This window comes from Meleagris gallopavo, chromosome 25 (genome assembly GCF_905368555.1).
Source record: "Meleagris gallopavo chromosome 25, MGAL_WU_HG_1.1, whole genome shotgun sequence".
NCBI lineage: Eukaryota > Metazoa > Chordata > Aves > Galliformes > Phasianidae > Meleagris > Meleagris gallopavo.
This window is the reverse complement of record NC_139428.1, coordinates 1,850,387-1,867,818: the sequence shown is the minus strand read 5'-3', so window position 1 is coordinate 1,867,818 and position 17,432 is coordinate 1,850,387. Positions and strand designations below refer to the sequence as shown.

At 57.8% G+C, this 17,432-nt stretch overlaps 1 protein-coding gene and 1 long non-coding RNA gene across 2 annotated transcripts; both read left to right on the top strand.

Annotated features, from left to right (window-relative positions):
• Positions 1 to 4,897: 4,897 nt before the first annotated feature.
• Positions 4,898 to 11,036, top strand: TENT5B (terminal nucleotidyltransferase 5B). Its single transcript, XM_085208713.1, has 2 exons — positions 4,898 to 5,324; positions 7,893 to 11,036. The coding sequence occupies exons 1-2, from the start codon at positions 5,154 to 5,156 to the stop codon at positions 8,910 to 8,912; spliced, it is 1,191 nt and encodes a 396-aa protein (XP_085064839.1). The 5' UTR covers positions 4,898 to 5,153; the 3' UTR covers positions 8,913 to 11,036.
• Positions 11,037 to 13,023: 1,987 nt separating this feature from the next.
• Positions 13,024 to 16,519, top strand: LOC146542791 (uncharacterized). The gene is made up of 2 exons (XR_014879637.1): positions 13,024 to 14,547; positions 14,695 to 16,519. It is a non-coding gene; the product is annotated as an uncharacterized LOC146542791 (long non-coding RNA).
• The last annotated feature ends 913 nt before the right edge of the window (positions 16,520 to 17,432 follow it).

Below are 17,432 nucleotides of genomic sequence, written 5' to 3'. Positions count from 1 at the left end.
CCCCCAACACGGAGTGGGACGGCCCTGGGTGGTGCGACGAGCATCCACGTGCAGGGCAGCATCACGTGCAGCCACCCTCACGGCTTCAGTCATCGCCTGAACACCACAAGTCTCCAAACGGAGGCATTTCCAGGATATTCTTGTGTCTGTCTTAAGGGGTGAGTAACTTCTTCTAATGAGGGAGGACTAATGATCCCTCCAGGGATGGGCTGGCACTGCTGAGCTACCGCTGAAGTGCACGAGGCCGTGGGGTGGATGGAGCCCAGGGAGCGTCCCCATGTCCCTTGTACTGCCATGCCATGTTCCCATGTCCCCTGTGCCTCCACCCAGTGCAGCCATTCTGCCAGCGCTAAGGCAAGGACAGAGATAGGACAGCAGTGGGGCAGCAATGGGACGCAATGGGACAGTGGTGGGATGGCAATGGGACAACAGTGGGATGGCAATGGGGCAGAAATGAGATGTCAGTGGGGTGGCAATGGGGCAGCAATGGAGTGGCAATGGGATAGTGATGGGATGACAATGGGATGGCAATAGGGCAGCAATTGGATGGCAGTGGGGTGGCAGTGGGACAGCAGTGGGGTAGCAATGGGGTAGCAATGGGATGGCGATGGGACAGAAATGGAATGGCAAAGTGACAGTGATGGGATAGCAATGGGATGACAATGGGATGGTAATAGGGCAGCAATGGGATGGCAGTGGGGTGGCAAAGGGGAAGCAGTGGGATGGCGATGGGAGGGCAATGGAGCAGCAGTGGGATGGTAATAGGATGGTGATAGGATGGCAGTGGGACAGAGATAAGATGACGGTGGGGCAGTAATGGAATGGTGATGGGAAAGCAATGGCACAGCGATGAGATGACGTTGAAGTGGCAGTGGGATGGCAGTGGGATGGCAATTGGACAGTGATGAGATGGCAATGGGATGGCAGTGGAACGACAATGGGACAGTGCTGGGGTGGCAATGGGATGGCAATAGGACAGTGCATGCCACCACCTGGAGCCGCACTCAGGCAGCGCTCACAGCCTGAAAAAAACACAGAGGGAAAGGCCGGCAGGGTTTCCTAGCAGGCTCCAACTAACAGCCGCCCTGCAGATGGCCGTCACTGTTTAAAATCCCAAATCAAGCCAAGCAAAGATTGCTACATCACCAGGAAGGCCAGGACGCACGGGTTGCTATGGGCGCTGCTGGGAGAACACCGTGTGGTTTTGGGTTCCCCCACTGCAGATCTGGGGTCACCGCGGGGGGTTGGAGGGCAGACTGGTGACACCATCACTGTCACCGGATGGGGCTCAATGCCACCGCTCCCGGCATGGCTCCAGGGGTGCTTGGGGCTGCAGGGCTGTGTGCAGCCCGGGGAGGTGACGGTGCCATTCCCCAGCTCTGCGTCAGCCGTGCTAATAACAGCCTGTGCTCCTGCACTGCCTTTCATCTCAGCCTTCGGAGGTGGCCCTCGCTGGCTCACAACACCTCCCTGGGGTGGCATCACAGCCATCATCCATCAGTGTTATTTCCGGAAGCCAAAGGGGCTGTGGGAGCCTCGCAGGGACCCCTGCGCCGGGTGGAGATGGACTCAGCCTTGCCTTGGCTGGTGTGGGGACATCCTCTGCAGTGGTGGCACCCGGGTGTCACTCAGCCAAGGGCTGGGGGCAATGGGAGGGTGCTGGCAGTGCTGCCCGCATCCCCTGCCTCAGTTTCCCCACCCGCTGCCCAAAACCCTCTGCCCAGACCTCCGCCTCCTCCTCCTTTTGGCTTTTGGGATGAATGAACCTGAACTCAACCAACCCCTCCTCCTCCCTTCCTTCTGCCCTCACAGCCCAAGCAGGCAGTGCCCACCGCCCCACATAATCCAGGTCACCAGGCATCTCTGTGCTCTGCTGCAGCTCCTAGGTGGGATAAGGCCTTCCTCCTCATCATCCTCCCCTCCTCTTCATCCTCACCTTGTCCTTTTCATCCTCCCCACCTCATCCTCCTCATCCTCCCCTTCTTCTCGCCCTTACCTTCTCTTCCTCCTCCTCACCTCTTCCTCCTTATCCTCACTTCCTCCTCATCCTCATCTCATTCTTCTCATCCTCACCTTGTCCTCTTCATCCTCACCACCTCCTCCTCCCCATCCTCACCTCATCCTCCTTATCTTCACCTCATTCTCCTCATGCTCACTTCATCCTCCTCATCCTTACCTTGTCTTCCTCATCATCACCCCTTCCTCCTCATCCTCACCACCTCCTCATCCTCACCTTGTCCTACTCATCTTCACCACCTCATCCTCCTTGTCCTCCCCTCCTCCTCCTCCTCACCTCATCCTCACCACCTCATCCTCTTCATCCTCACTTCATCCTCCTCATCCTCACCTCATCCTCCTCATCCTCACCTCATCCTCCTCATCCTCACCTCCTCTTCCCCATCCTCACCTCATCCTCCTCATCTTCACCTCATCCTCCTCATCCCTACTTCATCCTCCCCCTCCTTACGTTGTCTTCTTCATCCTCACCTCTTCCTCCTCACCCTCACCTCCACCCCATCTTCACCTTATCCTCCTCATCCTCACCTTGTCCTCCCCACCCTCACAGCTCCTCTGGAGACAAAGCAGTGCTCTGGGAGCTGCAGGGTTCTAGCAGTGCCACAACTGCACAAGTGGTGCAAGCAGGAGGCGGCCGGGAGCTGTGTTTGCCGAGGGAGGTTGCAGACACAGCTGGGACCCACCTCCTAAATCCACAGCAGGCACAGGGCAGCAGGCATGTGCACGGGGACAGCGTGGGGATGGTGACCTGTTTGTGCAGGAGCAGCAGGTGAGCACCTGGAGACGGCTGGCACCTGCATGGGGATGGTGGCACGTGTGCATGCACAGAGACAGCTCCGTGCATGCAGGGACAGCTGGTGTGTGGCATGGGGACACCAGGGCATGCACAGGGCTGGGTGCCAGGGGACAGGCAGTGCACGCATGGGGACTTCTGCCATGCACGAGGGAGCGTTGCTGCTGCCCGGGGTGACGTCTGGTGACGTCGGTGGCTCTGGAGCAGGGCTGGTCCCTGCTGCTTGCTCAGGGAGGCGGCTCACCTGCGCAATGGCAGGCGGGCAGCAGTCGGTCCCACGCAGTCAGGGTGTCCCCAAGGCCTCTCCTGACCCCTCGGTTGGGCTGTTCCCTCCCAGCCTGGCTCGGTTCCCCCCAGCCCTGCACCCAGTTCTGCAGGTGAGCATCCCACAGGGGCTGGGAAAGAACCCCCAACCGGGTGCTGCTCTCTGCAGTCCCCTGTGCCCAATTCCTGAGCCATACGCCAAGGGATTCTGGCAGGGCACCCCAGAACCACAGTTTGGACTCCAGGAGTGGGTGCTCAGCTCAGTGCTGTCGGGCACTGCAGTGCATCCCATGGCATCACAGGGCACGGCCACCGCCCAGGCACCGGGCACTGGGGGCTCAACACGGGGGACATGGGACAGGGGAAATGGGATGTGGGGTGTGGGGCGTGAGACGTGGAACAGACATGGGAACGGGGACAGGGAATGTGGGACACAGGATATGGGAGACAGGACATGGAAAATAAGGGAGGGAGGGGATGCTCTCCTGATTTCCTAAGCACTTTGACTCGTCCATCAGCCTCTTGGGAAACTTCTTGATAAAGCTCTTCTGCCGGTGCCACCAAAGGGGTTTTGCAACAGCAGTATTTGCAGAGTTCCATGGAAAACTGCTTTCACTCCCTGCACCCCACAGCCTAAACCTGCCTGGTGGCCTCGCAGTGCTCCTGCCTCAGGTTTCACCCAGCACCCCCAGCCCAACCCCATGTTCCCCCAGCAGCTGTGGGCACCCATCGGGGTGTTATGGGCACTCTCTGAGCCCAGTCCTGGCTGCCTCACAAGCTGAACATCTGCCCTATCCTTCACCTCCTTTTGCACAATGGCTTTGTGGCTTTCCCAGGAACCATCCAGCACCTTGGCACACGCGTGCCACCCGAGCCATGTCCTGCTTTGGTGACGCCTTGCTGGCAGCTGCCCCATTTGCACATGCACTGGGCATCAGCAGCAGCAGAGCTTGGTACCCACAGGGAGATCTCCAGTGTCCAATGGGAGAGCAGAGTGCTGATGTGGAGATGGGCTCTGGGGGAGACCCCAGGGCAGGGGAATCCCTTAGGAGAAAACAGCAGTGGGACAGCATTGGGGTTTGGGCTCCCAGGGTGCAGCAGCAGCACCTGACCTTGTGGGCTCCATGATGGGAAACAATTTGTTTATCAATTGGGCATCCATGGGTAGTGTATGGAATATCAATGGGGCACCAGTGGGGCATTAGTGGGATGTCAAGCAGGTATCAATGTGACACTAGTAGGGTATCAATGGGGCGTCAACTTGGTATCAATGGGTCATGAATGGGATGCCAATGGGACATGAAAGGGATGTTAATGGAGCACCAATTCGGTATCGATGGGACACCTGGGGTTGTGAATGGAACATCAAAAGGACATCAGTGGGGCCAACGAGAGTATCGTGGAATGCCTGCAGGGTGTGTAAGGGGCATCAATTCTGTATCAATGGAACATCAACAGATGTCAATGGAATATCAACAGAGCATCAATGGGACATGAGTGAGGTGTCAATGAGCCACTAGCGGGACATCAGTGCGGTATCCCAGGTGTCACGGCTGGGTGTCCCCACAGCCGCCGCTCCCGGGCGCGGTCCCTTTAAGCCGCCGGTATCCCTCCACGCCGCAGGCCGTGCCAGAGGGCGGGGCAAGCCCCCGGAGCCCCGCCCCCTCTCTTCACCCCGCCTCTTTTCTTTTCCGCTTGTTCCGATTGGCGCTGCGTAGAGCCCCGACCTTCCCCCTTCACCAATCAGAGCGCAGGAGGGGCTGCGAGTCCTGGCAGCGATTGGCGGCGGGGCCGGGCCAATGGGGGCGCGGCGGGGCGCCTATATAAAGCGACGGCGGGGCGCGGGCCAGCGCAGTGCTGAGCGCAGCCGGCGGCGGGCGGGAGCGCAGCGGCGCGGAACGGTTCCCTGCAGCGCCCCCCGGGGTCCGCCTCCGCCCGCAGCTCCCCCCGCTCGGCACCGGCTTAGGTTTTTTTTTTTTTTTTCCCCTTCCCTTTCCTTCTTCCCCCCCCATCATCACCCCCAGCCCGGTATTTCCGGCTGTTTTCCGCACCGTTTCCGGGGGGAGCTGCCGGCGGGGCGATGCTGGCGGTGGAGGCTGCGGGCTGCTCGGAGCAGCGCACCGGGGAACGCTTCAGCGTGCTGACATGGGAGCAGGTGCAGCGGTTGGACCAGATCTTGGGCGAGACCGTCCCCATCCACGGCCGAGGCAACTTCCCGACGCTGTCCGTGAGGCCCCGAACCATCGTGCAGGTGGGAACCGGGCGGTACCGGGGGGCTCTTGGGGTTCTGCCGCGGTCCCGGGGGGTGGGAGGTGGTGGGGGGGGGAATGGGAGGAGCCCCGCACTGCGCTCCCGGAGGTTCTCCCCCCTCCCCCCCGTCTGTGTGCCCCGCACGTGGCGCTGCCCCCGGTCCGCACGGGGCTCTCGTTCTGATTCCAGAGTTCTGTTGGTTTAACCATAAAGTCATAACCGTGTTTAATATTAAACTGACAGCGTAGTTCAAATAAGCTGATGCATATTCATGTTTGGGAGGCAACTTCATTCTTCGGTAATGACTCATCAAATGTAAAATCGGGCATGTTGGCTTCTAATTACAAAGGAGATTCGCGAAGCCGAACCCCGGCCGGCTCTCCCAGCACAGCGGCGGCTGCTGCTGCGTTCAGAGCTCGGCTGCCCGACGGATGGATGCCTCCCCCCGGCTGCCCCGATGTGTTCTTTGCTGGTTTCTTTCTTTTCCCGATGTCTTTGGGTTTTTGAGCTGCTGCGTGCAGCCCAAGGAGCTGCTATGCGGTCGGGGCAGTGCTGGAGCACCCCAATATAGCATCCCCCACGCAGCTGTGTCCCAAAGGGATGCTCCTCGAGCTCCTTCCCGCAGTGTTTGGGGCTGAGTAATTCCGAGGAGTAACCAGAAAGGCACTCGTTGACGGTGGGGAGCAGCAGGTAGGGTTGGGGTAGGGCTGGCTGCCTGTCAGAACCAATTAACTCAACCACAATGGAGGTGAGGTGCGGGTTTGGGAAGCAGGTCAGCAGCTGTGTAACCCTCCAAATATCTGCCCCTATGGGGAAAAGCACATTCCTGCTCCCACTGGAGCCTCCTGTCCTTGGGGGGGTCTGCTCGGTGCTGAGGCTTTGGGGTCATGATGGGGTTGTTCCCCCTCTCAGTGCTTAGCAGAGCTGTCAGCCCCCAGTCTGGGGCCTCAGTTATGGGGCTGGAGCTCTGTAGCCCGCAAGTTTAGTGTGGGATTGAGCAGCCATCCTTCGGTTGTGTCTGGGAAGTTAAACTGGAACGAGACCTTCCCCCAGCTCTGCTTTGGTCTCTCTGTGATCTGTATCTGAGCCCCTGAGCAGCAGTGCTGGCAGTGTGTGTGGCTCAGCGACCATCACCAGCAGCAAATGAGAGCTCATGTGGGTTCAGCTCTCTGACAGCTGCTCTGTAGATAAACCACTCCTGGATTTTAGGAGTGAATTCCTCTTTTAGAGGACAAATGTGTTCATATGCTGGTGGGGACTTGGGACTTCCGACGGCGAGTAGCTCCCTGGTTAACTGTTGCCCAGCATGTGACCATCGCCGTGGGGCTGGCATGGAGCCCGGGCAGATCTCCAGCCTGAGCAGCAGTTCCTAATGTCAGAGAGCAATGGGGAAATGCCAGCATTGTAGCTGCATCAGGACACCGAGCGGCCTCCCGGGCTTGGGATTTAACAAGTTTTAGGGCAGTTGTAGGAGCATTTTTTCCAAACACATCTCCTTGCAAGGGCAGCTCAGGGTCAGTGCAGCTTGCTATCTCACTGTGGTCCTTCACCCCGGTGCTGCTTCTAAACCAAAGGACAGAGCTGCAACACGTGGGTGTCCCTGGGAGAACGGGGTGCCCTGGTGGGGTAACTGCTCTGTCCGTACCCCAAACGTGGGCTTTTCCAAGCTGGCTCCTCACATCCAGCACCAGCTGAGCAGGCGGAGGTTTGCAGGGCTCTGTAATTGCAGGAAGGAGAAATGAAAGGGATGGAGGGGGGTGAGGTTTGCATCTTCCTGCAGCAGCTCACCCTGCCTTCCCGAGCTCTGTGAGCTCTGTTAAATGACAAGCCGTGTCCGTGGCAGTTTATTGTATGGTCTTAACAGGCAGCAGGCTGGAATCACCTTAAGTAATCAGGCAAATGATTCAGCCTCGTACTCAATGAACAAAGCTGTGCAGGTATGGGTGGGTGTGCCAGGGCTGAGCATTAACATTGCTGGAGTAACACCCGTCAGATGAAAGCTGCCTCCTGTGCTTGATAGCACGCCAAGTTCAGCACGAAGCTCTGACACACTGGAAATTGTTAGGATACACTTACTAGTTAGGACACGAACTTGCATACACCTGGCCAGGGCTTTTGAGTGCTTCTGGCATCTTGATTTGCCTCTAATTAATCTTGACAGGTAAAAGGGGATGGCCGAAATGAGTGAGCAGCTCTGATGAGATCAGCAGCGACGGCAGCCACTCCCCCCCCAGAGCCCTTGGGGGGAACCTGGGGACGGCTGGCTGCAGCCCCAAGGAGCAGAGCCTGCTGCCCAGGAGCAGCTGGGATAGCAGGGAGAGGAGGGAAGGGCGCACAGAGGTGCTGGGGGACCCTCTGGTGTGAGGAAGCAGTGCGGGAGGCATGCAGAGCTGTGCTAGCAGCTGGGGTGGGTCTCCCAAAGTGACCTATTTCTGCTGGATTAGCTCTTTAGTTTGCTTTCTTGCACTGGAGCGACCCATATAAGCGTGGGGAGCGGATCTCGGCGCTGTCAGTGGGCTGTCCTGGGAACGGGTGCTCGCTTCTCACCTCCACTCTCTTTATCCCCCAGGTTGTCCGCAGTCGCCTGGAGAAGAAGGGGATCGTGGTGCACAACGTGAGGCTGAACGGCTCAGCAGCCAGCCACGTGCTGCACCAGGACAGCGGGCTGGGCTACAAAGACCTCGACCTCATCTTCGGGGTGGACCTGAAGACGGAAGACGTCTTCCAGCAGGTGAAGGATGTGGTGATGGATTGCCTCCTCGACTTCCTCCCCGAAGGGGTCAACAAAGACAAGATCACCCCCATGACGCTGAAGGAAGCCTACGTGCAGAAGCTGGTGAAGGTGTGCAACGAAACCGACCGCTGGAGCCTCATCTCCCTGTCCAACAACAGCGGGAAGAACGTGGAGCTCAAATTCGTGGACTCTCTCAGGAGGCAGTTTGAGTTCAGCGTGGATTCCTTTCAGATCATCCTGGATTCCCTTCTGCTCTTCGGGGAGTGCTCGGAGAACCCCATGGCCGAGAACTTCCACCCCACGGTCACCGGGGAGAGCATGTATGGGGACTTTGAGGAGGCCATGGAGCACCTGAGGAGCAGAGTCATCGCCACCCGGAACCCGGAGGAGATCAGAGGCGGGGGGCTCCTGAAGTACTGCAACCTCCTGGTGAGGGGCTTCAAACCCAAATCCGAGGTGGATATGAAGGCTCTGCAGCGTTACATGTGCTCCAGGTTTTTCATAGACTTCTCTGACATCGGCGAGCAGCAGAGGAAGCTGGAGTGCTACCTGCAGAGCCACTTCGTGGGCATGGAGGACAAACGTTACGACTACCTGATGACCCTCCACCGGGTGGTCAATGAGAGCACGGTCTGCCTCATGGGACACGAGCGGAGGCAGACCCTGAACCTCATTGCCACGCTGGCCGTGAGGGTCCTGGCTGAGCAGAACATCCTCCCCACTGTCACAAATGTCACCTGCTATTACCAGCCGGCCCCTTACATCAGCGAGATCAACGTCAACTACTACGTGACCCACGTGCAGCCCTTCCTGCCCTGCAACCAATCCTACCCGACGTGGCTGCCCTGTAACTGAGCTGGGATGAACTTCAGGGGCTGCCCTCGAGGTATTCCCTCATTTTTGGGGAGCCGGGAGTGGGGGCAACCTTCCTAGAACTGCAACAAAAGGAAACTTCACTCTTGCCCCCCAGCGTGTGTTGCTGCTGGGGTGGTCAGAGCCAGGCCTGCAGGCTGTGATGCGCCGTGCAGTGCTGCAGGAGCTCAGATGGCAAGATTTATTGTAGGCAACGGGGGGCTGGGGGGGGAGGGGGGTGTGAGGGGAGATTGTAGAGTTCCGGTGTGGTAGATCTGCACTGCCCTGAAATGGATCTGAATCTTTTTTCTTTTTTTTTTTTTTAAGTGCAGGGGGTGTTATGGGTGTGTGCAGACTTGTGGTTTCTGATGAGAGAAGCCAGAGTGGCTAATTCCTGTGAACGGACCAAAGAATCCTGTTTAAGTGCCTGTAACAATATAAACACAACTGTACTGTAATCCTGATATATAGATATATATTTTTTGCAGGGGTTGACATCCCGAGAGCTCGAAGAGGGGATGTCCTGCCTGGAAAATGTTTCTGTTGTATGGGTGGGAAGGGGAGGGAGGGGGGGGGGGGGGGGGTGTCGTGAGATCATTTCTAGTAGCCTTGCTGGAGGGAGAGTGGGATTGCAGCGATGTGTCACCGGGGTTCTGGCTTGGATTGACTGCGTGTAAATGCCTGAAATGGGGGGGGTGTTGCTGGGGGGGTGTGTGGGTTGATTGAAGCTCCCCATCCCGTAGTGCCTAAAGGTGAATTTGTCCATGGAGGATGATGCAGATCGGTGTGGGAGCCCCAGGCTGTGCAGGGTGCTGTGTTTTCTAGGGGAATTGGCAATGCTGCTTTTCTTGGCACGCAGCGTGGCATCACGTTTGGGGCTCTGTGGGAAGAGCAGGCTTGTCCTTGAAGCACAACACGTTCAGGAGGCTGTTATCTCATGGTGGGGGCTGTGTCCTTGGAGGGGGGGTGGGATGCACAGCCCTCTCCCAGCACCCTGATCCTCCTCCACTTTGGGGCAGGTCCTGTTCAGAAGCAGCTGCTGTGATCCCAGCTGTGTGAACCATTGGAACTTATCCTCTAGCTTAGAAGCTGAGCTCCTGGGGTCCCACGTGAGGGGGGGGGGGGGAGAGGGGAGTGGTTGGTGTTAGGAGAAATTCTGTCTTCCAAACAAACCCTATTGTGTCTTGAGGGCCCTGGGGTGGCTCTGTTGGGTGTGCAGAGCCTTTCCCTGAGCTGCCCCTTCTCACTGAGCATCATCCCAGGCCATCTGTGCGTGGATGGGGCGGTGGGAAGGCAGCTGGGTGCTCCCTCTGAGGCTCAGTATCTCTACTAACTCATTTGTGTTCCTGTGACAACTGTACCAGGCGGGCAGACCTGCTAAATAAAGTCTAGATACTTGGAATGTGTCTAGCCAGATTGCTGCCTTCTTTGGGGGCAGGGGTGATGCGGGGTGGGGATGCCACTGGGGGCTCCTTGCGCTTAACACCAACTAACCAAGCTTCCCATCGGTGCAGCTTTGCTTCCTGCCCAGTAAATCCCATGGAGGGAGCACTGGTGATGCCACAGCAGCTCCGGGTGTCACTGTGGCTTTCCCACGGGGCAGCTTTGCTTTCATAGGCACAGCTCATCAGCAGCCTGCAAACTGCTTGGTGCTCTGCTCCATGCAAAGCTGTTCAAGGGTGGCTTCGAGATCCTGACCGCCGTCTCCCATTTCGAGCTCCATGACGTGTAGCATGCTTCTCTTCATTCTTACAGGCTCTTTACTCTCCACCCACAGAAACAGAGATGCACTAAACTGAGATTTTTCCCTCCCCCCCTCCCTATTGCAGATGTGTTTCCCTACAGCTGACAGCTCGACTTACGTTGAGATTGCACTTTTGGTTTGTGGAGTGCGTGTGGTGGGACTCTTATGAATGGGTTGAATCTGAATTTTCTAGACCTTGCAGTGATACTGTGCTGTGCCTCCTGTGAGGGGGCATTGGGAAGATTCCAGTAGCTTGAATGGCACTTGATTTTGTTTTAAGTGTTTTTTTTTCCTACACCTGTATCACTTGTCATGCGATGGGCTTGACATAGATTCACTAGATTCTTTAGAATCTGTTTAAAAATAAATACAGTGTATTCAAATCTGTTGGTTTTTTTTTTATTTGCTTGTCTATCAGGGCAGGGTGGTGGTACTGCTGCTGTCCTTACTGGAAAGAACCAGAACAGATTGATGGTCTGGAGCAGCTTTGGGTTCCTGATTCTCCCTCTGTCCCTCCTCTGCTCTGGGCTGCTCTGTCCCAAAGCCTGGCGGCACACAGCTGGAGCTTTTTGTTTGTAATGATGTCTCGTGGGTGTCCTGCTCTTAGGTCACCATCTGGGGTCCCGTGGGGTGATGCTGGGTGACCCTCCCTGCTGCTCCTGCCTTCCCATGAGCAGCATCCCCTGCTTGTGGTCACCGACACCACGTTGCTCCTGTGCTGTAGTGCTGTGTTTGGGGCAGCAGCCTGCAGCAAGGTGCTTCCCCGTGGGATGGGAGGGCTGGGAAGCTGGGGGGCTCATTCTCTAGCAAAGCCCTGTGCCCAGCCAGGTTCCTAGTGGTGGCTGGGAGCTGGGTGTGAGCTCCTCGATGCCTGGCTGCCCTCCAGCCGGAGCTGCAGTTTCATTTCCCCTTGCAGAGCTACAGGCAGTTCTGGTTCCACCGCAACAATCGTGCTGACAACATGCCAGTCCTTGTTTGGGACAGACTTGCTGGCTCTGCTTCTCCAAACCCTGGCAGTCGTGGGGCTGTGAGCTTCTCTCTGACATCAGCCCTGGGCTGGAGCAGGGATTGTGCCCAGCAGCCGCTCAGGTGGGAGCAGCCCTTGCAGAGCTGCTCTGGGTGGGCTGATTTCTCCTTGTTGGCACTGAGCTGCCTTCCCTGAGCATCTGCTGGGCCTGAAAATATCTGCCAGGTCTGTCGGCTGCTGCTGTGACCCTGAGCATGGCAGCAAAAGCCCTGACAGCACCGGCTGTCATTGTTGGGGCGGATCAGGCGGCACAAAAGGACGCGAGTGGAAAGTACTAGCTGTGAGCAGAAAGGAAATGTTTACCAACCCGCATTCGGAGCTCTCTTTTGTTAATTGTCCAATAAAGCCACATCTATATTTATTTATTTTTTTGCCCCTTGCAGCCTGTATCTGTTTTTTGTTTTTGTTTGCTTTGGGCAGGGGGTGATGGAGCAAGCGGGGTTGGGCTGATGTGTGCTGGGTGCCCCCCTGAGCCAGGGTTGGCTGAGTGCTGCTTCGTTTCCCTGCTCACAAATGGGAGCACAGAGTAGTTTGGCTGCTGGGGCTCCCTGCTATGCACGGCTCGTGGTTCTCCTCCTGGTTTTGCACCCTTGCTGTGATGCTCTGAGTGACTGACATGGTCAGGGGAGGGAGAGCTTGCAGAGATCTGCATGCGGAGCACTGCATGGTGGTGCCTCTATGTGCCCAAAGCTGCACTCGTCCTGCAGCTTCGTGGCCCCGCTACCATAGAATTGCATGGGTTGAAAGGGACCTCAAGGATCATCAGCTCCCAACCCCAGTGCTGCAGGCAGGGCTGCCAACCCAGGCCTGCAACTGGTGCTGCTACCAGGCAGCTCAGGCCCCCGGGCACAGCGCAGTGCTCACAGCCTCAGCCCTTTTCCTGGAAGCAGGTCTGGCCAAGCCCCGGGCTCGGAGGAACGGGAGGAATTTGTCTCAGGTTTCCAGAGTGCAAGAAGCATCTTGCTCCCACCTTTCAGCTGTCCTTAATCTGCTCTGCTCTGAGCACCATCCCTGTGCCTGCTGGCGGCTGGGTTCGGGTCGGGGCTGGGTTCGAGTTGGGTTGGGGATGGATTTAGGCTGAGTTTGGGCAGGGTTGGGGATGAGTTTGAGTTGAATTTGGGCTGGGCTGGGGTTGGGTTGGGGATGAGTTTGGGTTGAATTTGGGCTGGGCTGGGGATCAGCTGGGGCTGGGAGTGGGCTGGGTTGGGGCTGGGCTGGGGATGGATTGGATTCAGGCTGAGTTTGGGCTGGGTTGAGTTTGGGCTGGGTTCAGAATGACTTGGGGACAGGCTCAGGCTGGGTCTGGGCTGGGTTTGAGCTGGGTTTGGGCAGCAGTTTGGCCATCTCCAGGATTTTGGAGCTCCTGCATGTCCTCGGGCAGCGCGGGTGTTAACTGTGCTATTTGAGCTCATGCCGGCTGAGAGAACAGCCTGTCTGTGCGGCTCCTCTTTCCATTTATAGCTGTGTTTAGGCGATCCAGTGCACGGACCCTCGCGCTCTGACGCCTGGTGCCAAGCACGAGACAAATGCTTCATTGATACGTGCATACCGGGAGGGCAGCGGGGCCGGGACGGCGCTGAGCTGGGTGGCACGGGCTGGGGCCGGGCAGGCTGAGCCCAGGGTAGTGCCCACGAGCGGGGAGGAACGTGCAGCACACAGCTCGTGCTGCTCTGCTGTCTCACCTGCCGGCTCTGAGTGCTGCCTGCCGGAGCCGAAGGATCACAGATGGGGTTTCTGAGCACCTCAGCTCATGGCAAACTGCTCAGAGTTGGGAATGGAGGTGCGTCCCCTTCCCTCCTGAGCGCATCGAGGTGATACCAGTGGTGCGGAGCTGCTTGCACACACCAGCTCAGCTCCCCGTGTGCACTCACAAACCCACCGTCCCCAGTAGAAGCATAGAACATCCCAAGTTAGAAAGGACCCATACGGATCTCCGAGTCCAACTCTGGCAGTAAAAGGGGTTTTGTGCTTGGAAAACCTGGTGCATCCTCCGGAGGTGCTGGAGGTTTGCTGGGTGGTGCCCAGCAGAGCAGAGGGCCTTTGGGTGGGAGCGTGGTTCTGGAGTTGTGCCTGGTGATGTACGCAGAGGCAGACAACCCCACACAAAGCACAACGTGTCCTCTCGTCTTTAGGGCTCACATCCCTTTTCCAGAATCTCAGAACCGAAGGGCCGTCCCCACCTCCCCTTCCTGCCCAGGGAGTGACATTTCCCTTTGCTTTGTGGATGGGACATCTCTCTGATCAGGACATCTTTGCCCACCCGTCCAGGCTGGCCGATCCTTGCCCCGTGCTGCCACCACAGCAATGTTTACCCCGCTTATCTCACTGCTCCCAAACCCCTATTCTGACAGGAGCGGTGTCACCCTGCCTTCCCAGTGCCATCAGCACGCAGCGCTCCCCACGGCATCGGTGTGCCCTACATTTCAGCCTGCTGTTTTAATGAAGGGTGGCTGCATCACACCCCGACGGCCCTCCTGCCTCTCCCTGCAGCACCCAGAACGATTACACCAAGCATCCCTTCCCCTCCTGCACAATTACAGCTCCATCCTGCCTAAATCCGCATGGCCGCGGCGTGACTCACCTAACGACAGCTCCCCTAATGAATCCTGGGTGCATTCCTTCCAGGCTGGACGTGATGTTAACGTGCCACTTAGTAACCAGCCACCCTTTTTCATCGTCAGCACAGCGAGTCGAGCCAGTTTCTTCTCCTGCCCCTCCTCTGCCACAGCGGGACGGGCGGCTGCAACCTGTCCATGTCAGCATCCAGGGCATCATTCCCTTTTGTGGAGGGGTTTCTCACTGCTGCACTGAGCCCAGCAATCTGCATCTGCACCGGGAAAGGAGAATTGCCCACGTGTGTGGATCAGGTAAGCTGAAATAGAGCCCTGACTGGGGCAGAAGGGATGCAGGTTTGGGGTTGGGGGACGCAGGGCCTGAAGTTGCCCAACGCTGCAACACGGGGCTGTGGGGTTTTCTTTCTGTTTGATTGCTGCTCAAGGGTTTCTCCTTCACAGAGCCATCAGCAGATGCTTCCAGATCCTGAATGCAGCAGCAGAGGAGATGGTGATGGAGACAATGCAGCCTCTGCCCCTCACAGCCTAGGGCTGTGCTCCAGCATCACACAGCCCAGCACCGAGCGCACCTGGAGCAGGACTGGGATCCCAGTGCACATCCCCAGTGGTTTCCAGCTGTGTGGCACATCTGCCTGCACGTGGCACTGCATGGGGCTCCCACAGCGTGCCCAGCCACTGCAAATCCCCAACACCTCCTGTCCCCAGCCCCAAACAGCCCTGAGCTCCAGCAGACCACAGTTTTAAAGAAGTCCATCGCTCTGTGCCTGCCCCACCTGGGGGTCAGCAATGCCCTGTGGGCAGCTGCCTGGTGGGGGAAAGCTGGAGCTCTCCTGGGATGTGGTGTGGGTGTGCTGGTGTGTGTGCCCAGAGGATGGGGCACAGGGATGGAGCAGCGCCCTGAGCAGGATGCTCTGAGGGGGATGCTCGGGGGCTGCAGCGTGGGGAAGCGGTGAGGCGGGATGGGGTGACAACAAGACAAATGTTTTGTGTCTCTCCCACGTGGAGCAGAGCCTGGATTCAGCCTGGAGCCCCTCCAGCTCGATGAGCAGCGTGTCCTGCAGCGTTGTGCAGGGCTGTTTCCAGGGAGCACTTGGCTATGGGACAGGACAGCACTGAGACCATTGCTGTGGGTTTCCCCTCGCTGCAGGACACGCACTGGCGCCTCTCCCCGTGTTCTCCCCTTGGTTTCTGCCCCCGTGTGCAGGTCCTCCTCACAGAGCCTTCGGGAAGGATTAAGGAGTCTGTTCTGCTGTGTGATTTCTGGATGACAGCTTCCAGCTGCTCTCTTATTGATTGGGAGGGTATTTAGCAGCCTGGAGCATTAAGGGATGCCCTGAACTGTAGCAGTCACCTCTGGGGTGTCTGAGACATCAGCTTAGATGGCTGTAATTCAAGGCAAAATGGGGAGCCCAGGGTGCTGCCAGGCACAGCCCAAGTGGCAGCATGAAATCTAGGTGCTGGGAAGTGGTGCAGAACTCATGGCTCTTTTCCCTCCTGCCTCATCCTCCCAGCCCCAGCAGCTCTGTCAGCACAGGTGTGCCACGATGCCTCATCCCCTGAGCCCAGGGCTGACCCCTCATCCATCAGGCTGCCAGGCCGGGGGATGCCCCCAGCCCACCACGGTCCAGAGAGCCAGCATGGGGACAGCAGGGACACAACTCCCTCCCAAACCGGCCTGGGCAGCTCTGGGAGTCCCCACGCCATGTGTCACCTCTTGGGAAGACATTAATTGTCCCATCACATGAGACGGGCTGGAAAAAGGAAGTAACGAGGAGCTCTTTGTGACACCCATCTGCTCCTCTCCGGCAGACATGGCTCCAGGAGCCTGCTGTGGCAGTGCCATGTGCTGGTGCCATGTGCTGGTGCCATGTGTTGGTGCCACGTGCCAGCCAGCGTGCGCAGCGCTGCAGTACGGGCAGGTGAGATAAGGAGCTGTGTGCATGCACCCTGTGCTCCAGCACGTCCCGCTGCACCCAAGCTGAGGGTGATCCGCCTCTCCTGCATCCAGGGCTTGGGACACACCAACACGTGGACTGCAGAGTGCTCGTGGAGGTTCTGCTCCGTGCCCTGAAAGCTCAGAGCTTTGCAAATCCCGAAACGCTGCTTGCAAAAGGCACCAGGAAAACCCCAAACCTGGAAAGCAGCAGCGATAAGGGGCTGACGGGGCAGGGAAGGAGTGGCCACGGCAGTGCAGTGTTTGCTCTGGGCTCACCGGCCTCGGCTGGAGCAGAATCTGATGGCAGGTAATAAATCCAGCTGGCCATGCCCTGTTCTTCGAGTATTTCAAGATTACTGCAACCTTTGTGTCCCGGCTGCTTTCTCCCAGCACGGGCTGTGGGTGCAGTGCAGGAGATTACAGCCTTTCAGCGTTATTTATGTGCGTAACTCCGGGGTTATCAGGAGAGCCTAGGAGAGGGAGATAGCACATTAAAACAGCTTTGCTTTATACTGCAATTATAAGGCTCAGCAGATGATTTCTAGAATGCGCAAGCCACCCTGAATGCAACGCTGTGCTCTTTGCACTGGGCCAAGGGACCCCGTGATGTTAATTGGAGGAGGGGGGGGGTTGTGCACCGAGCCCCATTTCAGCCCCCAACAACAGACGCAGCATCTGGGGGCTCACGGTGCCCATCAGATGGAGGGAGCAGAACTGCCCCAAACCTCAGCAGGGATCGTTCCATCCTCTGCCCGCGCTGCAGATCAAACCCCCGCTGACCTGCAGGGCTGACAAAGGGACAATGGTCTCTGGGCTTTGTTTAATGTCCCTGGGGCTGGCAAAGGACGTTCCCAGCTGCTCACCTCCCTTTGTTCCCGTGTTGACCATGGCAGCATGGAGCTGTGGTGCCCCGGGGTTTGTGCCCACAGCTCCATATCCACACAGCCGGGCCCTGTTGGTTGGATAAAAGCTGTTGATGTGGGCTGCTTTGGAAGGTTTTTGGTGCTTTTTAGGGTGGTGTCTGTGGAAGGGGATCTGTTCTTCAGGTTATCACTCCCCACCTGATGCAGAGGGTGCAGTGGTGGGAGCAGAGGGGCTGCCCTGAATGGATGCAGCAGGGTCCAGCTGGACATGTAAGCACTGGGAGACCTCCAGGATGGGACAGAGGAATCACCCACCCCCAAAAAGCTCCCACTCCCTTCCCATGTAGGATTTTGCAGCACCTCCCCCAGACCATTGCCCA

Excerpts from the sequence above, each read along its gene's own strand:
- TENT5B (XM_085208713.1), top strand. The coding sequence starts at position 5,154 with ATGCTGGCGGTGGAGGCTGCGGGCTGCTCGGAGCAGCGCACCGGGGAA. Across the intron at positions 5,325-7,892 it reads GGCCCCGAACCATCGTGCAG|GTTGTCCGCAGTCGCCTGGA; the intron begins GTGGGAACCGGG and ends TTTATCCCCCAG.